Below are 19,637 nucleotides of genomic sequence, written 5' to 3'. Positions count from 1 at the left end.
TATTCAGAACTGATTTCCTTTAGGATTGACTGTTTTGATCCCCTTGCAGTATGAAAGGAGTATGAACAGTATGAAAATGGCACATACCAAGTGCTCATTAAACATTAGCCCTGGATGAGGAATCTAGGGGTGGATCCAGCTTATAGTATAAACTTACCTTGGATTGCTGCTGCTGCTGCTAAGTCGCTTCAGTCGTGTCCAACTCTGTGCGACCCCATAGACGGCAGCGCACCAGGCTCCCCCGTCCTTGGGATTCTCCAGGCAAGAACACTGGAGTGGGTTGCCATTTCCTTCTCCAATGCATGAAAGTGAAAAGTGAAAGTGAAGTCACTTGAGTTGTGTCCAACTCTTAGCGACCCCATGGACTGCAGCCTACCAGGCTCCTCGTCCATGGGATTTTCCAGGCAAGAGTACTGGAGTGGGGTGCCATTGCCTTCTCTGTACCTTGGATTAGGGAAGCGCTTATCGCTGGGCTTTTATTCACTGGTTTATCTGTGTGCCTGTTTCTAATGGTACAGTTCACCAGGAAAATGCCCAGAAGTGAACGATTCTCTTTATGCTTTAATTCGAAACCCCAGTTTGCCTTGGGGTTCAGGACAGGAATTCGGAGGGATAGAAAACGCTCGTTTGCATCTCCTTTTATAACACGAAGTTCCCTTTACCTAACAGAGGGGCACTGTGGACATTTTCAGAGAGAGACTATGAGTCACTGTGGAGGCAGCATCAGAATTTTTATTTCATCCTATCATCAGTGTGGTTGCGGCAGAGTCATTGCACTGCGAGGGTCCAGGCTATGCACCAATAGATCTGCCAGGAAAGACTGCGTTCTGGCGTGACGTAGTAGAAAAAGCTCTGCTCTAAAAGTCATAAGGAAGCAAGTTCTGGTCCTTGAAGTGCCGCTGATGCGTGGTGTCACTTTGAAAAAGGCAGGTCACCTTTTCTACCCTCAGTTCTCTGATCTGTGTCACAGGGATGATAATACTGTCTCTTGACTGTGGCAAGGGGTTGTTGAGTGACAACACATGACAATGCTTTCTAACATTGGGAATGGGTCAACAAAGAGAGTCTGGTATCTTTAGAATAAAAGCATCACTTTCCATAGCGATATCTGCTGATATCTCCAGCCAGTGCTGCTTTCTGGGTTTCAGGAATGATTTGCAGCAAAGTCTAGGTGCATTGGGAGCTAGTTCCTGGGTGGGAGCAGGAGGCGGTGCCTTAGAGACCTGGAGTGGAATGAGGAGAAAGAAGGTAAGTAAGCTTTATCCCAGGGCAGCGGTTTGTAAACTTTAGCATGCATTGAAATCACCCGCAAGGCCGGCCCCATCCCCAGAGTCTCCAATTCTGTAGGTCTGGGGGTGGGGCCTAAGACTTTACATTTCGAACACATTCCCAGGTGATGCTGACACTGCTGGTCCAGGGACCGCGCTCGGAGAATTACTGTACTAGGGCAAGCAGGAAGAGAGAATCCTCCTTGTGGAACTGAACCGGGCAGTGTGAAGATCCATGTGGGTAAGGCGATTTGAAAGAAAAAAAAAAAAGACGGTAGAAGATAGAAAAATAGAGATAGTGTGCGGATTGGGCAGAACAAAGGGAAAAGTCTCATTCCGTGACAAATGCAAGTCGGGAGAAGTTGCTAGGTGATGGATGAGCGACAGGGGTGAATTTCCAGTGTAGGGAAACCCAGGTGAGAGGCAAGAGCATCGATTTGGAAATGTACAAGTCTGGGGAGGTGGAGATTTCTCATCAAGAAGTGAGGAGTGGTGTGGTTGGTTCTGGGGGCTGGGATGGGTTGGGGGGGACCAACGCCCCTGTGGGGTAAGAGGGGCAGCTGAGCTGTGGCAGAGGGGGATAATTTCAGCTCTGTGTGGTGTGGCTTGGCAGTGTGGCACAATAGAAATTGGGAGAAAGGGGGTGGAATTTAGATGTGTGACCTGCCCCATAGCTTTCTTGCTCTCTGCATTTATCACATCACATCACACCCAGCAAGACAGCCCCCCTCCTCCTGGTTCATTAGGAGATTTGATTCGGCTTGGCTCCTGCTGTCAGCAGCTGTCTGGGGGCAAAATCTTTATGCTCTCTGCTCCCTAAGCAGCAACCAGCCTTCAGCCAGCAGCAGAGCTCATTAGAAGACGCCCCCCGCCCCCCACCCAAACCCTTGATTTTCAGCTCACTGGTGGCGGGAAAGAGTTAATACCTCCAGCTTTGCTGCCCCCCTGGGCAGCCTCTGGGTGCTGAGGGAGGCAGCTCTGGGCTGTGGGAACTTCTCCCTGAGCTGCTGAGCTGCAGCCAGAGGAGCAGTGAAGCAGGTTAGTGAGGCTGAAGACGGAGATGCAGGAGGAGTGCCAGGCGAGCTCCGCTCAGGGGCACCTCCTGCATCCTGCCAATGAGGATGGGCGTGCAGCCTGTACCCGGGAGCTGAGCCGCCGCCCGCTGGGTGTAGGCTGCTTCAGTATTTACCGAATGTGACAAGCGGAGAGAAGAGCTTTCAGCGGGGCCGCTTGCTGCCCGGCTCAAGTGGTGGGAGGTGTGTTGTGCATGCAGGCATGTGGATATGTGTGTGTGTGTGTGTGTGTGCGTGCGCAAGTGTGCCTCCGTGTTCATGCACACATGCCCTTCACCCGCCAAGGATTTGACTGCTAAGAGAAAGATCTACTCTTTCCCCAGAGCTCCTTACCCGCAGCCTCTCTGACCATCCCGTTGGCAAAGACGCGCAGGCCATGAGGACTGGTCAAAGACAGTGAGTATCGCTTGGGTTACTCTCTTTCCTCTCTGGGGTGCCCGTGTGGGCTGATTGCATTATCCATATTTAATTAACCTGCCTCTCCATGCATATTGATTGCCTTCTTCCCGCTGAGGCTGTTAGTTCCTCTTCCCTCTTTATAAATCTTTGCTCTTCGCTTTTAACCTTTTTTTTTTTCTTTCCCCTTGAGTATCCTCACTTTCTAATGTGTCTCAGCCTGTCTGCCCCAGAGTCACCTGTAACTCGATGCCCACTTATTAGGGCACATGGACTATGGTACCATCATACCTTTGACCTTCCTGGGCTCTGGGTAACCCCAAACTCTTCTACAAATCGAGGGCCAAGTAGGGTAAGAGCCCCTAGGTGCTGGGATGAATGAGAAACGTGGGGTCAGGGTATCCTGCAAACTCTTACATACTTGACTAAGCTGATATAAGGGGCAGTGGAGGGGTTTAAAGGGCAATAGTGGCCAGTGTTGGATGCGGAAGAGAGAGAGGCAGACATCTGAGCAGCCCTGGGATGCCGGCATGGATGGTGGTGGGACCGAAGAGCCACAGGGCAGGGACAAAGGCCAGGTGATACCGCCCAGATGACCTTGCCTGCTGTGAGTGTGGGTGGTAGTACCTGATTCTGCTCGGCCCCAAGCTAATAAAGGCTCCTGGCCTGGGGGTCCCCCTCCTCTGGGGCTCTAACCCACAAGTCCATGAAAATGAGGCTAAGATACCGCAAGTAATGATTCCTGGTGACGCTTTTGGCTGTGAAGGACTTTGATTTCCTGACTTCTGCGCATGCAGGTATACGCACTGTTAGGGCAAAGATTGAGGAAATGTCCCTGCCAGGAACACAGCCCTAGCTCAGTCCCCTGCACACAAAGTCTAATTCTTTTCCCCCCCAGTTTTAAGAAAGCAGTCTTTTAATTTGATTAATTATAGTAGTATGAGAGAAGGTTTTTTGTTTTTTTTTTTTTAAAGTATTGGTGAAATGTTCCCGGTGATATCAAAATAATTTAAACTGCGTAGATCTTGCTGGGGCCGTATCTATCTAAATTAGGTTTCTTTGAAAATAGATTCTATGTTTGGTGTCAGGGTTCCCAGGGGAACCCTTAATGGATAGGCTGCTCTCCTCACGTGTTTCTTCCTATCAGTTTCGTCTGTGGGAACAAAGGGTTTGACGCCCTGAGAGTGGGACCCCACAGGAGAGAGAGGGGATCAAGTCAATCAGGCCTCTACCTGGAGACCCACGTTTCCCTGATGCGCTTCCTGCTTCAGGTCAGGCACAGGCCAGTCCCCGAACTGTGGAAGGTCAGGCAGTCTCCATCTAGGATGGGGAGAGTGACTTGCATATTCAATTCTTCAGCCTGTGCCTGTGATCCCTGCAAAGGAGCAAACCTGAGTGGTGACAGCGCCTGACGAGCCTCCCTTGGAGTTCTTCCAACCTTCCTCCCGCTCACGCCCTCCCCGGGCTCCGGCACTCCCACCTCCGGGACAGGTCCCCTTGGAGGGAGGTGAGAAACAGCCAATTAAAGGATTCTGGAGCAAGCGCTGACCCCTCCTCCCCCACCCAGGGCTGGCTGGTCACTTGGGCCCCACTCAAGTAAGACATAGGGAACAGTCATTTTGGGCTTGCGATGCTGTGCCTTCCTCCCCAGGGAGGGGCTCGCGTCCCACTTTACGTTGATGGTCAGTAGCCGGGGAAGCAGGGACTCCTGACCAACAGGCAACAATGTGAATCCACCCAACACCTGATCCTCGTGCACCCTGGTTGGTCACCCTTGGTCAGGACCAGCAGACGTTTGTGGGGGACAGGGGTGTGTGGGGAGGTATTTCCTTGGCAGATGGTCACTTGCTAGGACTTGCAGTACAGTCAGAGAGGGGGGCCCTCTCTTACAGCAGATTCTTTGATTTTAGGTGAGAGGACGTGAAAGGGTAAATCCCTGAGCCCTGCAGTCTTATCTCCCGCCCTGTCATCCCTGCACATCAGCCAGAGGGTTAACCATAAGTGGGCGCCCGTATGGCCGCTTTACTGATGCCACGCAGGTAACTGATGCTAACATGTTTTCTCATCTTTCTTTCCTCTTTTTCCACCTTCCCACCTACCCTGCTGTCTGAGCCAGCCCCAAACCTTCTAATCCTGTGGGTGGATCACTGGCCTCCATCCCCCAGGCCTCCTGTGTGGACTGTGCTGTGTTTGCCTGGATGCTTCTTGCAGAGTTGGGGCCTTGCAAGCAGAACCTGCCTTAGCACCAAGCCCTGCCCTATGGGATGGGACTCAGAGGGTGGGACTGTGCGTGAGCTTGTATTGAACCTTTTAGGGGTCTCTCTGTGTTACTAGGATAGAGAAGAAAGATGAGGGCAAGTCCTTTGTTTTTAAAGTAGCCTTAACCTTTGACTCTTGCTTTTGCTCCTGTTATTTCAGACCTAATGAAAAGGTTAAGTCTCAGTTAGACAAGATAGAAAGTCAGAACTATTTTGCCCCAAAGGATATTTTATGGAAGATTTTTGCAAACTATTTGGAAGACTCACTGTTGTCTTGGTAACAAGCAGCACCCTTTACACTGGCCCCTGCTAAACCTTGTTAGATGGCTTGCATGGATTTGCCACTTATTGAAGTCCTCTTAATTGCTCTTTTGGGGGCATCGACCTGACTATTCACTGACTGATGTTTCTGAGGCACCGAGGAATGAGCCAACTCACTCTGAGTTGGTTCTGGCCTGTGGTGCAGCCTGGGCAGGACCTGCACTTGAATTCATGGAATGTGATGATTCAAGGGCCCTTAATCAGTTGCTCCAATAGCCTGGTGCTGGGACACCCTGTGATTTGTAAGAGCAAGTGGACATGACATGCTCACTGTTGAGGGAGAGAGAATGGCTGTAGCCAGTGTTTTGAAATGCAAGGAAATCGATGACTGCACAGTGAGCCTGGCTGAGATGAGAGCTGGGGGCACAGGATATGCAGGAGAGGAGATATTTCTGGGGCCTTGGATGTTCTGGCCTTAAAAGGCTCCTCGGAGATAGGCTGTGCATGTGTTGTCCACCCCCGCCGAAGGTAATACCATCCCCGTAGACGTTTGCTGGATGAGATTTCTGTGAACAATGACCGGGGTCAGAGATGAAAACCCATTTGAAGTAAAAGAGCTTGAATTGGATCTCACATCTCTGCCCAGGTCCAGGATTTGTGAAAATGAGGAAGGGAAACCAGGATGGAAGAAGTTCCTTTTAACAAGGAGAATAATGTCTTCTTGGACTATTTCCAGGCCAAATTGTCACCAGCGTGTACATGGCGGTCCCCTTTTATCAGCTACTTTTAAGTCCTGCTCATCCCAAACTCCTCCCTCTTACCTTTGCCCTCCATCCAAGGAGTGATCATGGTTAGAGGTCAGGGGTCAATGAACTTAATCTATCAGGAACCAGGGAGTAAATATTGTCAACTTCATGGGCCATACAGTCCATCCTCAACCACCCAACTGTGCCCTTATGTTCGAAAACAGCTTCAGACCATATATAAACAAGCAGGGTGTTTCCAATAAATAAGATTCCAATAAAATTTTATTTACACAAACAGGTATCTCTCAGGGCTGTAATTTTCCAATCTCACTGAAAGGTCAAAGGGGGCTAATATTGAGAGTCTGAAAGAGATATTAGCTTCATTTCTCTTGGATGCTGTCACAACAAGTAACTGCAAAGTGTCTGGTCCTTAAGAAAACAAAAAATATGAGAAATTTAAGCACGCATGTTAAAATTTTAAATGTGTTGATTGAGATTAGCCAAAATACAAATAAGTGTATGAGAGCTTAGTTAAGTGAAATTGCTAACAGAGGGTACCCTGGTTCTTAGCTGCTGATTGTACCCACTGCTTCTGCTTCCCACCTGCAGGCATCAGTCCTCTGGTCTGTCACCATTCATGTCTATCCTCAGCTTTGTGGGATGAATGGGAAGGACCTGAGGTAGAATTGACCTGCCCTGAAGGTCCCTACTTTGTGCTCTGAGATCCTGTGACAGGCATCACTGTGTCACTCGAGCATCTCTCTCTCTCCGTGTGGCTATCACTGGGGCTCTGCAGTCAGGAGTTATCGCTGCTGCTGCTACTTTGCCCTCCTAGAGGGAGAGCAAAATGTGGATTGTTACTTCGCCATCACTGTATTTCCTTTCCCCACAGAGAATCCTAATTTAGAAATTCTTCCAAGCTAATGACCTTCATTGACTTACCATCAACTTGCATGTCAGCTTTAAAAAGCGTTAAGCCTCTAGGGCTAGGGGACCTATTACTATTCCGGTCGTCAAGATAGGGAGTGAATACTGCCCTTGATCCTCTTGGTGTTTCTCCTCTCGCTCATGAAATCTTCAGGGGCCACCTGGGGAAGGATGGGAGCGGGGCGGGGCTGGCCTCTGCCACAGCAGCTCCCCTTTGGGGGCTGACAGTTATTTTCATGACAGTTCCCCATCTTTCTGCCCTTGTGTTTGTTGCAGGAACAAAGGGATGAGGACTCGACTGGGATGCCTGTCTCACAAGTCTGACTCTTGTAGCGATTTCACAGCCATTCTTCCCGACAAACCCAACCGTGCTCTAAAGTGAGTTATACGGCCACACTGCATCCCCGGAATGTCGGCCATGGGATGCTCACGCTGGGACTATACAACCCCTTCTTCTCTGGTAGATGGCTGAAGAGATGAGCCGAGTGACAATAACTTCCAGTCTCTTGGTGGCTTCTTTTCTATCTTTGAACGCAAGTGAAAGAATGTTATCTTCCTTTTCAAAGCATATGGCTTCAGAATAGGGATCCTCCTTTTTCTCCTAAGAAAGCCATATTAAGCACCACTCTTATAAAGCTGCAGTGAAGAATACTTCTTTGTTCTACTTAATTGTCAACCTGAGCTTCTCAGTTTGGAAACACTCAAATCTACTCTTAAAAATCTGCTTAGGTTGAGATGATCTGGTTTCAGTGCCTATTCTCTGTGCAGGCACTGTCTTAAATGACGTCACAAACGGTACCTCATTTAACCCTCATGGGGTGCTGTGATGGGTGCCTTCAACCCCATTAAAGAGGCGAGGAAACAAAGCTGGCAGTAAGAGATGGAGTCAGGAACTCAGCCTCACTTTTGTTTCCAAGTCCAGCTTCTTTCCGTTGTGATTGTGATATGTTAATTAACTAATTTATTAAGGAGAGGTATAGTTGGCTTGGTGGCTCAGATGGTAAAGAATCCACCTGCAATGCAGGTTTTGATCCCTGGGCCGTTAAGATCCCTTGGAGAAGGAAATGGCAGCCCACTCCAGTATGCTTGCCTGAAGAATTCTATGGACAGAGGATTGTAGGGGAGGGGGTCACAAAGAGTCAGACATGACTGAGCAACTAACACTTTAACTTTCATAGTTGGCTTACAACGGCATCTGTTTTCTTATTTTTTAAATTTTGCTTTTAATTTATTTTGGCTGCCCTGTGCAGCTTATGGGATCTTAGTTTCCCTTCCAGGGATTGAACCTGGGCTCTTGGGAATGAGAACACTGAGTCCTAACTGCTGGGTTGCCAGGGAATTCCCCTACAGTGGCATCTTTAGAGGATATACTTTCTTAGTTTTGCTTTTTAGACTGAAAGCCAACTTATTAAACTTACGGAATCCCAATTCTGAGATTCTTCTATCAGCTACTTAAGAATGTGTACATTTCTAGCAACAGGATTGCAGGAGTCCAAACGTGGTCTTCACTTGCCCTCCATTGCTTTGATTTGTTCTCATGAGCAAATCTCAGTGGTGGCTGAAGGAGAGGAGGTCATTGCAGAAAGATTCAAGACAGATGTTTCTTCTTTCCTAGGAGACTATCCACAGAAGAAGCTACAAGGTGGGCAGATTCCTTTGATGTGCTTCTCTCCCATAAGTGTAAGTAAAATTCAGGCTTTATCATGTCTCAGCAAATCATTCATTTTGTAAAAGATGAACCCACCATGATCCAGGTACTGTGCCTGGTGTTCCAGACAGCTCCAGCCTGCACCCTCAGAGAGCCTGAGTATAGACAAGAAAACATAATTTAAATGCTCTGGGAAGAGGGCCCTTATTTTCTGTTTTCTGAGCTGAAAATTTGGTCCCAAGAAGCCTTCATGTCTCAGCAACTTTAGCAAGAAAGAATTTGATTTAGAGAGTTGGAGTGATGGGTTCTTTGGGAATGAAAGTCTAGATTCCATGCAGATCTTGCTTTATAAAATTAAATGACCTCCCCCCAAGTCACTGGAGAGCCTGGGGTTACTCATCAGTCAAAAGAATATTTTGTGCATTTTGTTATTGACTTGGGTTGGCAGAGTTTTGAGTTTTCTTATCCCTCCTTATTTGGGGGGTTTACTATCCCAGCTGTATTATACCCTCAACTTGCCATAAGTTTTATTAGTACACACTTCTGGTATCTTTCCTCTTCTGTTGCCCCCTTGCCTCATCTCATATGCCTTCTGCTTGCCACAAAGACAGAAAGAGTTGTGCATTTTCATAGGAAGGGCATTTTGATGGGAGCCGGACTTTTCAGCTCTTGCTTTTTTTCTCATCGTAAGCAAGTCCAAGTTCACTGGGCTTCACGACCTAGTGGCATGAAAAACATGGAAGTAGGAAAGCAGAGGTAAAGAAGATGGAAGGGTCTTTTGAGGAGAAAGGAAGGTTTTACACAGGCATTCAGTGCTCCCTGTAAATTTGTCTTGTTGGTATTAGGAATCCTGATTGATCTGGGAGCAGGAGGGAAGCTTTTGGCATGGAGTGTGGAACATGATTTTGCACTGCGAAGTGAAGGGCATTGGCTGGTATATCCTTGTTTTCTGGATTCTGACCCAGCTCGGCTACCAGATAGTTGATGGCCTTGATGGGGTTGCTCCGTCTTTAGAAAATGTCTTTAAAAGTGACTTCGCTTTCATCTAGAGGAGCAGTTCCTTCTAACCATATCCTTGGTCCTAATACTAATTAACAACTGCTTTTGAATAGTTCTTAAAGTGAAATGCAAAATTTAAGAATAAGCACATATTGTAACGAGTAATTTTGTGAGACAAATAGTCATTTTAGTGTTCTATGGATTACAGTTAGGAAGGAAAATAAAGCAGAGGAGATACAGCAAGTATAACATATGGCTGTAACACCAAACAGCAAACTTCTGTGGTGAATTTGCCAAAGCAATGGCGTATGCGCGATAATACTTAGGATTTGACAGCAATGGTCGTTTTTTTATGCGGCAATTCTGACTTATTTTCTGGAGTGACATTAGGCGGCTAAACAAGTGTCACTATCAATTTACTCCTTCTTTTCTGGCTGGATTTGACTCAAGGTCATCTTGAAGTTTGGTTTCTATTTCAGCCTCATGACTGACTCAGTTTAAGTCCCTGAGGCTGTTTCCTCATTCTTAAATCGGGATGGAAATACCTGTGTGCCACCTGTCACCCAGGTGTGAGAATCTTCACGAGAGGTCACCTTTAGATGATTTTGGGGTTCTCTATGCAAAGGTGTTTTGTGAGAATATGGTGGAATTTTTTTAAGAATGGAATTTTAAAAGAATTTTTCTCAAATGAGAAATAAATGTGCCTTGAGAATAAGACTGCAAATTTTGCTGCCGATGATTAATGAGAAGCCTTTACAGACAAAGTTTATGGTACTAAAGCTAGTGGATGGATGCTTAGGGTATATTTGGATTTCTTTAATGGTAAGACCCAGAGATTGAGAGGTTTAATTTTATTTGTTTGATTCAATGACTTTTAGAGCTAAAGACACTTGGTTCTGCTTCTGTCACAGGTACTTTGGGTTTCCAGGAATGAAATAACAATTTTCTGAGAGGGAGATTCCACTAAAGGGTTACAAGCTGACACCAGATTGCCTCTTTGTAAAAAAAAAAAAAAAAGGTACAGAAATAGGCTTTTTGAACTTTGAAGTTCTGTGATCTTTCTTGGAATCTGATGTTCATTTTTATTTATTTATTTTTTACTACGGAAATAAAAAGCCGATGGAGTGAATGTCTTTGAGAAGCAAGGGACTTTCATTTAGGGGCTTCTGGCAGAATTTCAAGGTTTTAACACTTGAAAACTTACTCCCCGTGAATCTGTGGAGGGTCAGAGACCAGCCTACCTCCAAGAGCGTTGGCAACTTTCTAAAAGTCTAATTAATTTGGGTTAGTATTATGACTCAATTAGGCCTGATTAAGCTTTTCCAAAGGGATTACATGTGTGCTGGTCTCTTAGGAGGGACAGCAGTTGATCAGAGGTGCACAGGAATTTAAACAACAAAATGTCCTAAAAAGAAAAGAGAATGATTGAATGACTGGGCTCCAGGAACACTTGTGTTGGTCTAGAACACACTGGCTGGTAATTCTCCAGGCAGCTGTCCTCCCTGCATATTCTATTTCAGAAAACTCAGATAATTGTTCTTGTTCCCATTCTCAGTCGACAGAGCATCTCTGCCATCTTGCCCTGCCTGGATGTTTTCATTCTCTCCAAAAGGTGAACCGAGTCCTCATTATGGACAAAATCTATGCTAAGTTGCTGATGGGCAGGGGGCTGCAAGATGAACCAGACTGTCCTTCCCTGGTGGAGAATGCAGCCTTCTGAGAAAACAGACATGCCTACAGACAATAAAGATACAGGCAGTGTGCTAAGACTCGGGGGGGTGGGGGGTGTTCAAGATTTCACATAGGATCTTGGCATCCAGTGTTTCTCTTAAATGCTACCTAATCTGTGTTAGAGGTCCTTACGAATCCAGAGCAGAAGGGCTGCTTTTGGTTTAGAACAGCGGTCCCCAACCTTTTTGGCACCAGGGACTAGTTTCATGGAAGACAATTTTTCCATAGACTGGAGTGAAGGGATGGGTGGAGGGGTTGTTTTGGGGATGATCCAAGTACAGTACATTTACTGCATTTTATTTCTATTGTTATTACATCAGCTCCACCTCAGATCATCAGGCATTAGATCCCAGAGGTTGGGCACCCCTGGTTTAGAGATTTGTTCCATTTAATGGGGAGCATGTTTCTGCTTGGAGAAGGCAATGGCACCCCACTCCAGTACTTCTGCCTGGAAAATCCCATGGATGGAGGAGCCTGGTGGGCTGCAGTCCATGGGGTCGCTAAGAGTCGGACACGACTGAGCGACTTCACTTTCACTTTTCACTTTCATGCATTGGAGAAGGAAATGGCAACCCACTGCAGTGTTCTTGCCTGGAGAATCCCAGGGACGGGGGATCCTGGTGGGCTGCCATCTATGGGGTCGCACAGAGTCGGACATGACCGAAGCGACTTAGCAGCAGCAGCAGCAGCAGCAGCAGCAGTGTGTTTCTGCTCACACTAACTGGTAGTCAGACCTCTCAATTTTGACCCAGCTCTACTGCTAAATAGCTGGATGGCCTTGATGGAATCCTTCATTCTCTTGGAAAATCTGTTTCCTCATCTCTACAGTGAAGGCTCTGGACTCAAGAGGGCTGGATTGAGCTCTGCCCTGTTGTTCTAGGAGGCTGTCTACAGCAACCACCAGGATTGGCAATCACTCATCACCTACGGCAGGTGGTTTGAGTCAGCACTGCCTGCAGGGTTATATAAAAGTGCTTTAGAGGTGAAATGGCTTGAGCAAGCAGATAAGAGGCGAGGCCACCTGTGTTATGAAGCCTTCTCTCCTTGGCAGGATCCCACTGGACAGGGATGCACCTCATGGGTTGAAATCTCAGGCAAAAAAGAACTCTACTAAATCTTAAACAGTAGAATAAAAAAAGCCAGGACACAAATACTTGAAGCAGTTTTATTTCCAATTACATTTGCTTACAAATGTAGTACAGAGCTGAAGAAGAACCCGTGGCGGTCTAGGAGATAACTATTTGCTAAGTGCTCTTTTTTTTTTAACCAACAAATGAAAAATGAAATTGAAATTGCTGATGGCTTCATTAGATAGAGAGGGATTTCTAATGTGCGTTAATTTGGCATCTTTTTCCTGTTCAACCAGTGACAATTAGACTTGGTGCCTGTGAGTGTGCACGTAGTCTGTCCCTGGGGGGGTGTGTGCATGCGCCCACCTCTGCAGTTCAGACCTGGGATGAAGCCTCCCGGCTTGTGGGAAATCTTCTCTGACAGGTTGCTAGAGAGTACAGAATTGTGTGTCTTCTGCTTTTATTCCTCATGAGGTTCAGACATATGCTTGTTATTTGTCCAGCTTTTAGTAGGACATTCAGTCCTTAACTCTGAATTGATTCTCTCTCCTTCCCTCTGTCCCTCCCTCCTTTTTTTTTTTTTTGACATAAAAGTTGAAATTCATTCCAGTTTTAAGGTGAAGGTGGAGACCGTGTTCCTTTCCCCTCCTCTCACTTCTTGCAGCCTGATCCCCAACCTGGATGACAGAGCTCCCCATCCTGGGTCTCCGTTTGGTCCTTGTCTGTGTTTCATTGATTGCAGAGCATGAAGGGTCCAGACTGACCTGTCCCCACCAGGCCCAGGGAAAGCTGGGTTCATGGAACAGTATAATTGAAAGCTCTTTTACATTTGCAGAGTTAGTCTTCATCTCTGAGCAAAGGAGATCAGTAAAGAAGCTTTTAGTTTAATGAAAAAATTAGCCCCTTTGGGATAATGATTGAGATACAGAAAAATAATGATGTGACCTGGTCACATGGCACCCGAGCAGAAAACCCCAAACAAGCAGACAGTAAAATTATCAGCTCATGAAATTCCACACTCGTTCGTCCAAGTGGCCTTTAGCTCTAGAATGTACAGTTTAATAATCAGATTTCCATTTGTCACACAGGCCTCCCCTCATTCCTCTCCAAGCCCTAAGGTTCTAGAATAGTATTACTCAAAGTTGGATCCATGGAAGGCTGCATCAGCAGCGGATGATTCAATGGGAGCTTGTGAGAAAGGCAAATTCATGGGGCTTGGCTCATACCTCCTGAATCAGAATCTCTGCAAGTGCGGGCCCGTAATCTGTTTTTTCTCTATACGGGTGTGTGCTCAGTCATGTCCAACTCTTTGCAACTTGGTGGGATTATAGCCCACCAGGATCCCCTGTCCATGGAATTCTCCAGGAAAGAATGCTGGAGTGGGTTTCCATTTCCTTCTTCAGGGGATCTTCCCGACCCAGAGATGGAACCCACATCTCTTGCATCTCCTGCACTGGCAGGCGGATTCTTTACCACTGCTCTCAAATACAAGTAGGGAAAACTATGAACCTGGAACATCTTGGTGGGGCAGGTGGTTAGTGCTTTCCAAGAGAGACACTAAAGACTGGACTTCAGTTCTCCAAGATTCTCAGGCAACACATCCATTTAATGGGGCAGCGTCTATGTGTTGCAGAGTCCTCATATATAGCAGACATGGTAGAGGGTCTTCACAGTAAATAAATACGGCAGGCGTACTTTCTGGATAAAGTGAGGATAAAGGTTAGAAAGAGATACTCTAACTAGAGGTGGATGGAAAAGAAACTTCTCTTCCTCTTTACTACCCTCTCTGTTATCATTGTTAAGTCATTAAGCTGTGTCCAACTCTTTTCCGACCCCATGGGCTGTAGCCCGCCAAACTCCTCTGTACACGGGATTTCCTAGGCAAGAATACTGGAGTGAGTCGCCCTTTCCTTCTGCAGGGGATCTTCCCAACCCAGGGATCGAACCCATGTCTCCTGCATTGGCAGGTGTTTTCCTTACTGCTGAGCCACCAGGGAAGCCTGCCACCCTCTCTACATTGCTATAATTTTTACTTTCACCCACCCGGGGGGTATGGGTACATTCAGCCTTTATAGAAGAACTGCCAGGAATACATAAGGCAGCTATTAAAAGCTCACTGGAAAAGGTTTGAATGAAAGCAATTGGACACTCATTCTGTTGCTTACCAGCTGTGACCTTTGGTAAATTATGTAACCTCTATAAACCTCGCTTTCTTCATCTATGAAAGGGGAATGCTTAGACTTACCTTGTAGAGTTATGAAAGTGAAAGTGAAGTCGCTCAGCCGTGTCTGACTCTTTGCGACCCCATGGACTGTAGCCTACCAGGCTCCTCCCTCCATTGGATGGCGAGAATTAAATGTGATTGTGAAATGCTATGCATGATGACTGGTGCATAGTGAGGCTCCATGAAGGATAACTATTATTATTTTTGTTATAACCCAACATTAAATTCACTGAGAACAAATGCCTTTTATGACTCCTATATGCTAGAGATGGTGTAAGCTCCTTGATCCCATAGGCAGTTTGAGGTTGAACTCGGTGGGTGGGATGTGGGTCATGTTAGTTTCACCAGTGGGCTTATTTAGATTTCATAATACCTCCCTCCACTTGCCACATGAGGTTTTGACATCCTTTCCTCATAGCGTCCCAATTTCCTCTCAATGTATGTGAGAGAATCTACCTGGATATGTAGTCTTTTCTTTTTTTAAATTTAAATAACATTTATTAACAAAAGTATTGATTTTATTTTTAATTTTATTGGAGTATAATTGATTTACAATATTGTGTTAGTTTCTGGCATACAGTAAAGTGAGTCAGTAATACATATGCATATATCTATCCTTTTTTTAGATTCTTTTCCCGTATAGACTGTTGCAGAGTATTGAGTAGATTTCCCTGTGCCACACAGTGGGTCCTTATTAATTATCTCTTTTATGTATAGTAGCATGTATATCAATCTCAGTCTCGCAATTTATCCCTCCCCTCCTTAGCCCCTGGTAACCATCTGTTTGTTTCCTACTTCTGTGACTCTATTTCTGTTTTGTTCATAAATTCATTTGTATCCTTTTTAAAGATTTCATATATAATTGATATTATGTGATTTGTCTTTGACTTACTTCACTCAGTATGACAATCTTTAGGTCCATCCATGTTCCTGCAAATGGCATTATTTTGTTCTATTTTATGGTTGAGTAGTATTTATTGTATATATGTACCACATCTTCTTCAGCGGGAGGTAGTTTTTAAAAGCCCAGCAGGTAAATCTGCTATGTTCCCTCTTTGAGAGTCCTTGCAGAATTGTTATATCAAACCAGCCAGACAAGCATTCCCAAACACTTAATTTTTGAAATCTTTTAAGCTGTGGGCTGTGTACATGGGATTTGACAATATTTCTCTTGTCTTTACAGTTATTTGTGGATGCTAAACTTTCACTCTATTTGGGGCACATCTCCTTTTTCACATATTTAATAAAAAATATTCCTTGCTAATTTCTTATAATAGTTGCAGATACAGGTTCTATCATGTTCTGTTACTTGACCAAGTTTCTGCTTGACAAAATAAGAAGGAACACTGGACTAGAAGTGTTAAGACCCAGGCTCTCCTTTCTCTTCAGACCACATCCTAGGAATGAGGAACTGTGCAACCCAGGGCCTCACCGGTTCCTAGTGTTCAGTGTAGGGCTGGATCGTAGTATCTCCCACGTCCTTCCTGACTCAAAGATTCTAGCAACTAAGTCCTGCTACTTCATAATCTAACATCTTCCTGTATATACACTAACAAAGTAGAGATCATTGAAGAAAATTACGTTAATCACAAGACTGAAGTACAATTAGCATAGTAATTGCTTGCCAATAAATGTCAAGAACCGGAAATAGTTTGTTCTCTAAATAATCTTCCTACCTAAATCTTCTTAGCCAAAGTTATTTGCTTTAAAACCTTCATTCTGTAGATAACATAAAAGGAAGGCTTTGATCCTGGTGCTATTCTCATCACAAATTTCAAATTAGTAAGCTTGGCTCTGAATCACAGAGGTTTTGATTTGCCGTTAATGTATGTAGCCTAGATTTTATAAATGTATATTCCTCTCTTCTCCTGTCTGACCTTGGACCCATGCGCCAGCTTATTTTTCCCAATTGGTCAGGGATGCAAGAGGACTCTGGTCTTTGAGACTACTACACTTTAGCAAACAGAAAGCTAAAAAAAAAAAATAAATAAATCATTCTTGTGATCTTGTATTTTTCCAAGCCTGGGGACTGAGTTAGGCTGCAGCCCACCCCCACTGCCGGCTAAATCAGGACTCCTGGACCTTGAACTGTTACCTAAGCCCCCCTCCCCGCCGCACCAGCTGCACTGATCATTCATAGTGACCCAGTTTCTTTTCTTATGTAAGCACCCTGCATCAAAGAACTAGAGGGAGGGTGCCGGCAGCAGGCAGCGTGTGCGGCCACGGGTGTGTTCTTGGAGATGCTGTGCATGCTCGGGAGGACGTCAAAATTCTGTCCCATGTTCCAGGAATTCTGGTCACCAGCTTTTCCGTTCCTGCGACTCGATAGACACTACTTTCAGACATGTCTGATGTCTTTAGAGCCTTGACTTCTTAGAGGGTTGTACAGAGAAAACCCAGTATGAAATGAAAAAGCAAAAAGGCGGATCCTCCTGTTTCTCTCTCATTTTCCTCAACTGTTTCTCACCCATCATCTTTAAGTTACCAGGGTCGTTTTTCAGTGTTAGGCATTTTTTTTTAATTGGAGGATAATCACTTTACAATGTTGTGTTGGTTTTTGCCGTGCAACAATGTGAATCAGCCATGAGTATACATCAGGCATGTTATGTTCTGTCTAATGAGTCCTTAAGGCAGCAAAGTACGGGAATAATGGTCACAAACATGTATGGAGCAATCACTGTTTTGGTGTCAGACTCTGCATGCTCTTTACATGCATTAAGAGTTTCACGGGGAAGGTACTATTAGCATCTGCATTTCACGGAGGAGAGAACTGAGCCTCAGAGAGGTCTAGTGTCTTGCTCAAGGTCACACTTAACTAGTGTGTGTCGAGCCAGAACACAGTCCCAGGCAGAATAGTTCAGGACTCAGAAGTCACTCTTTCTGGCTGCCTGGAATCTGTGGGTGTGGTGAAGGGGGGACTCTATTTCTCTGGGTACTGGGGAGGGAACTGGGTCTAGGATGCCCCAGGGAGGGGTGGGTAAGGAGGGGTGGATGTATATGGCTGGGCGGGGGTGGGGGGAGGGCAGAGGAAGCACAGCTAATAAAGCAGGTCACTCTCAGAAGCCAGTGGAGGCTATGAGCCTTTCAGAGATGAAGCAGCATCTTGCATTTTAACCAACTGCAGTTTATGGACAAGTGGAAGGGAAGGAGAGGGTCCTGGTAGAAAGAAGGGGAAAGATGGAAGGAGGATCGAAAAGGGATGGAAGACAGAAGAGAAGGGGAAAAGGCAGGGAAAGATGTTGAGGAATCAGGCAGAGGACCAGACAAAAGACTTGCTGGGAGGAGGTGGGAGGTGATAGAAGGGGGAGGAAAAGATGCAGATGAAAAGAAGAAACACTGCTGTAGTCCCATAAGCTTCCTCAGCTAGGTCACAGGATCAGGAAAGGTGGGCCAGGTCGGGACCAGTGGTCTGTACACAGCAGGGAAGGGGAGGGGCTCCTGCAGTCATGGGGGTGGGAGGCTTCCACCTGCATCTCAGGGTCCTTTTTGCAGGATGAAACTTCTCTTTGCACAGTGACCCTCCTCCCTGCCTTGCTCAGAGGCGGCCCTGGGAATGTAAAAGGAGGGGGCGATAGGCTGCGCTGAGAGGGGAGGGGAAGGAAAGGAGGAGGGCTGCGATCCCCAGGGTGGGGGCAGGCGTCTTTCAAAGACACTTTTCGGGTCATCTTTGCTACAGTGCTGCTGTTTGGGTCCAGACCCTCCCAGGCCTTTCTCCCTTCCTTCCCCATCTCTCACTGAGCTCTTCCCTTGGAATGCGAGGCAATTTTAAGTACCATATTTTGCTTCGGTTCCCCTCCCACATCCTCTGAAGCCTCTGAAATGCAAGCAAACACATCTCGGATCAAGGTCACCTGGAAGGATGCACTCTACAAGGTCACTCAGCTGTGCTGTGTGATGGTGTCCTGGGGCCGGGGTGCGGGAGTGTGTCTGTCTGCTCTGTGAGGTACCCCTGCATCCTGGGAGGGACACTCAGGGCGGATATCAGAGCTGTGGAAAAGAAACAAGCCTGATTCTAGGTTATGGCTGGTGCCTGGTAGCCTCTGTGGACCACACAGAGATGGTGGTGGCCGATGTTGTCTTGCTGGAGAATCCCTGGCTCTGTGGGCCAAATGTTGCCTTTGCCCTGGTGGAGCGTACTTTCATCATACCGTCCAATGTGGGGTTATTGTTCATCCTGCCTTTGGAGGAAGTGATAACGTGGGACCCACCAATGGTCACGAGCGGACAACAGGCAGAGTGGGCTCCGAAGTCATGTAGATGTGTGTGTAAATCCACCTTCCACCCCTCACAGGCCAAATGACCACAGTCATTTCACTTGAACTCTCCAAGATGAGAAGACCTGGGCTTCGAGATGTTAAGGTGTTTTTCCAAGGTCTCACAGGATTCGAACCCAGGCTGTCTGACCCCACAGCCTCTGGCTTAATAACGGGCTTGGTGTAGAGGTTATGTGAGTTGATAACTGGACTGCACACCATAGAACTTGCCCTGGGGTAAGTTCTGGATGTGTGATGGTGAGGAGGAGGAGGATGGAAAGCCATCGACTGAGAGCTGTGTGTGATGCAGGCTGGTGATTGTGATGGAAGCCCAGGGTGGAGCACTAACCCTACCTGGGAGAGTTCATGAGATCGACCACCCTCACTTACAGACCAGGGTGCTGAGGCTAGGTCAGGTTGAATGTGCTAATTACCAGTGGCCTGCCTGTGACCTGAACTGGTACTCTAGCTGAGACTGCAGTGCTCCCACCCTAGGTGGGATGGGCGGACTCACCGGGCTGCCTGACAATCTGAGTATGAGCCCACCATGCATTTTACTCCAAATCCCCCTCCCCACACAGTCTGAGCTGCTGTAACTCCATTGGATTCTCCTGCCAAAGCGCATCCCTCTCTCCATGTTGTTCTCATCTCTCATACCCTTCCGCCTCCCTTGGTGACTTTTTTCATCTTCTCTCCACCTCATCTGTTGTCTTCATTACTGGAAATGTCGTCACCAGCATGTTCTCCAGACCGCCTTGGCTTGCACTGCAGTGGCTCTCCTCT

The 19,637-nt window shown here is 46.5% G+C and overlaps 1 protein-coding gene across 4 annotated transcripts in view; it reads left to right on the top strand.

Moving 5' to 3' along the window:
- The window catches only part of RGS8 (regulator of G protein signaling 8), a 96,879-nt gene that overhangs the window by 61,330 nt on the left and 15,912 nt on the right, over positions 1-19,637 (top strand). For 3 of the 4 annotated variants that reach the window (XM_061383410.1, XM_061383412.1, XM_061383413.1), the window contains 6 exons: positions 1,394-1,509; positions 2,665-2,737; positions 4,097-4,244; positions 4,648-4,776; positions 7,206-7,307; positions 8,545-8,609. In XM_061383410.1, coding sequence (XP_061239394.1) covers positions 4,751-4,776; positions 7,206-7,307; positions 8,545-8,609 — 193 coding nt within the window. In that variant the 5' untranslated portion in view covers positions 1,394-1,509; positions 2,665-2,737; positions 4,097-4,244; positions 4,648-4,750. Of the gene's footprint in view, positions 1-1,393; positions 1,510-2,077; positions 2,525-2,664; positions 2,738-4,096; positions 4,245-4,647; positions 4,777-7,205; positions 7,308-8,544; positions 8,610-19,637 lie in introns of those variants that run through there. The other variant, XM_061383411.1, reaches the window with a different exon arrangement.

Source organism: Bos javanicus, chromosome 16 (genome assembly GCF_032452875.1).
Source record: "Bos javanicus breed banteng chromosome 16, ARS-OSU_banteng_1.0, whole genome shotgun sequence".
Taxonomy (NCBI): Eukaryota; Metazoa; Chordata; class Mammalia; order Artiodactyla; family Bovidae; genus Bos; species Bos javanicus.
The sequence above is the reverse complement of the archived record's forward strand: the minus strand, read 5'-3'. Positions and strand labels throughout refer to the sequence as shown.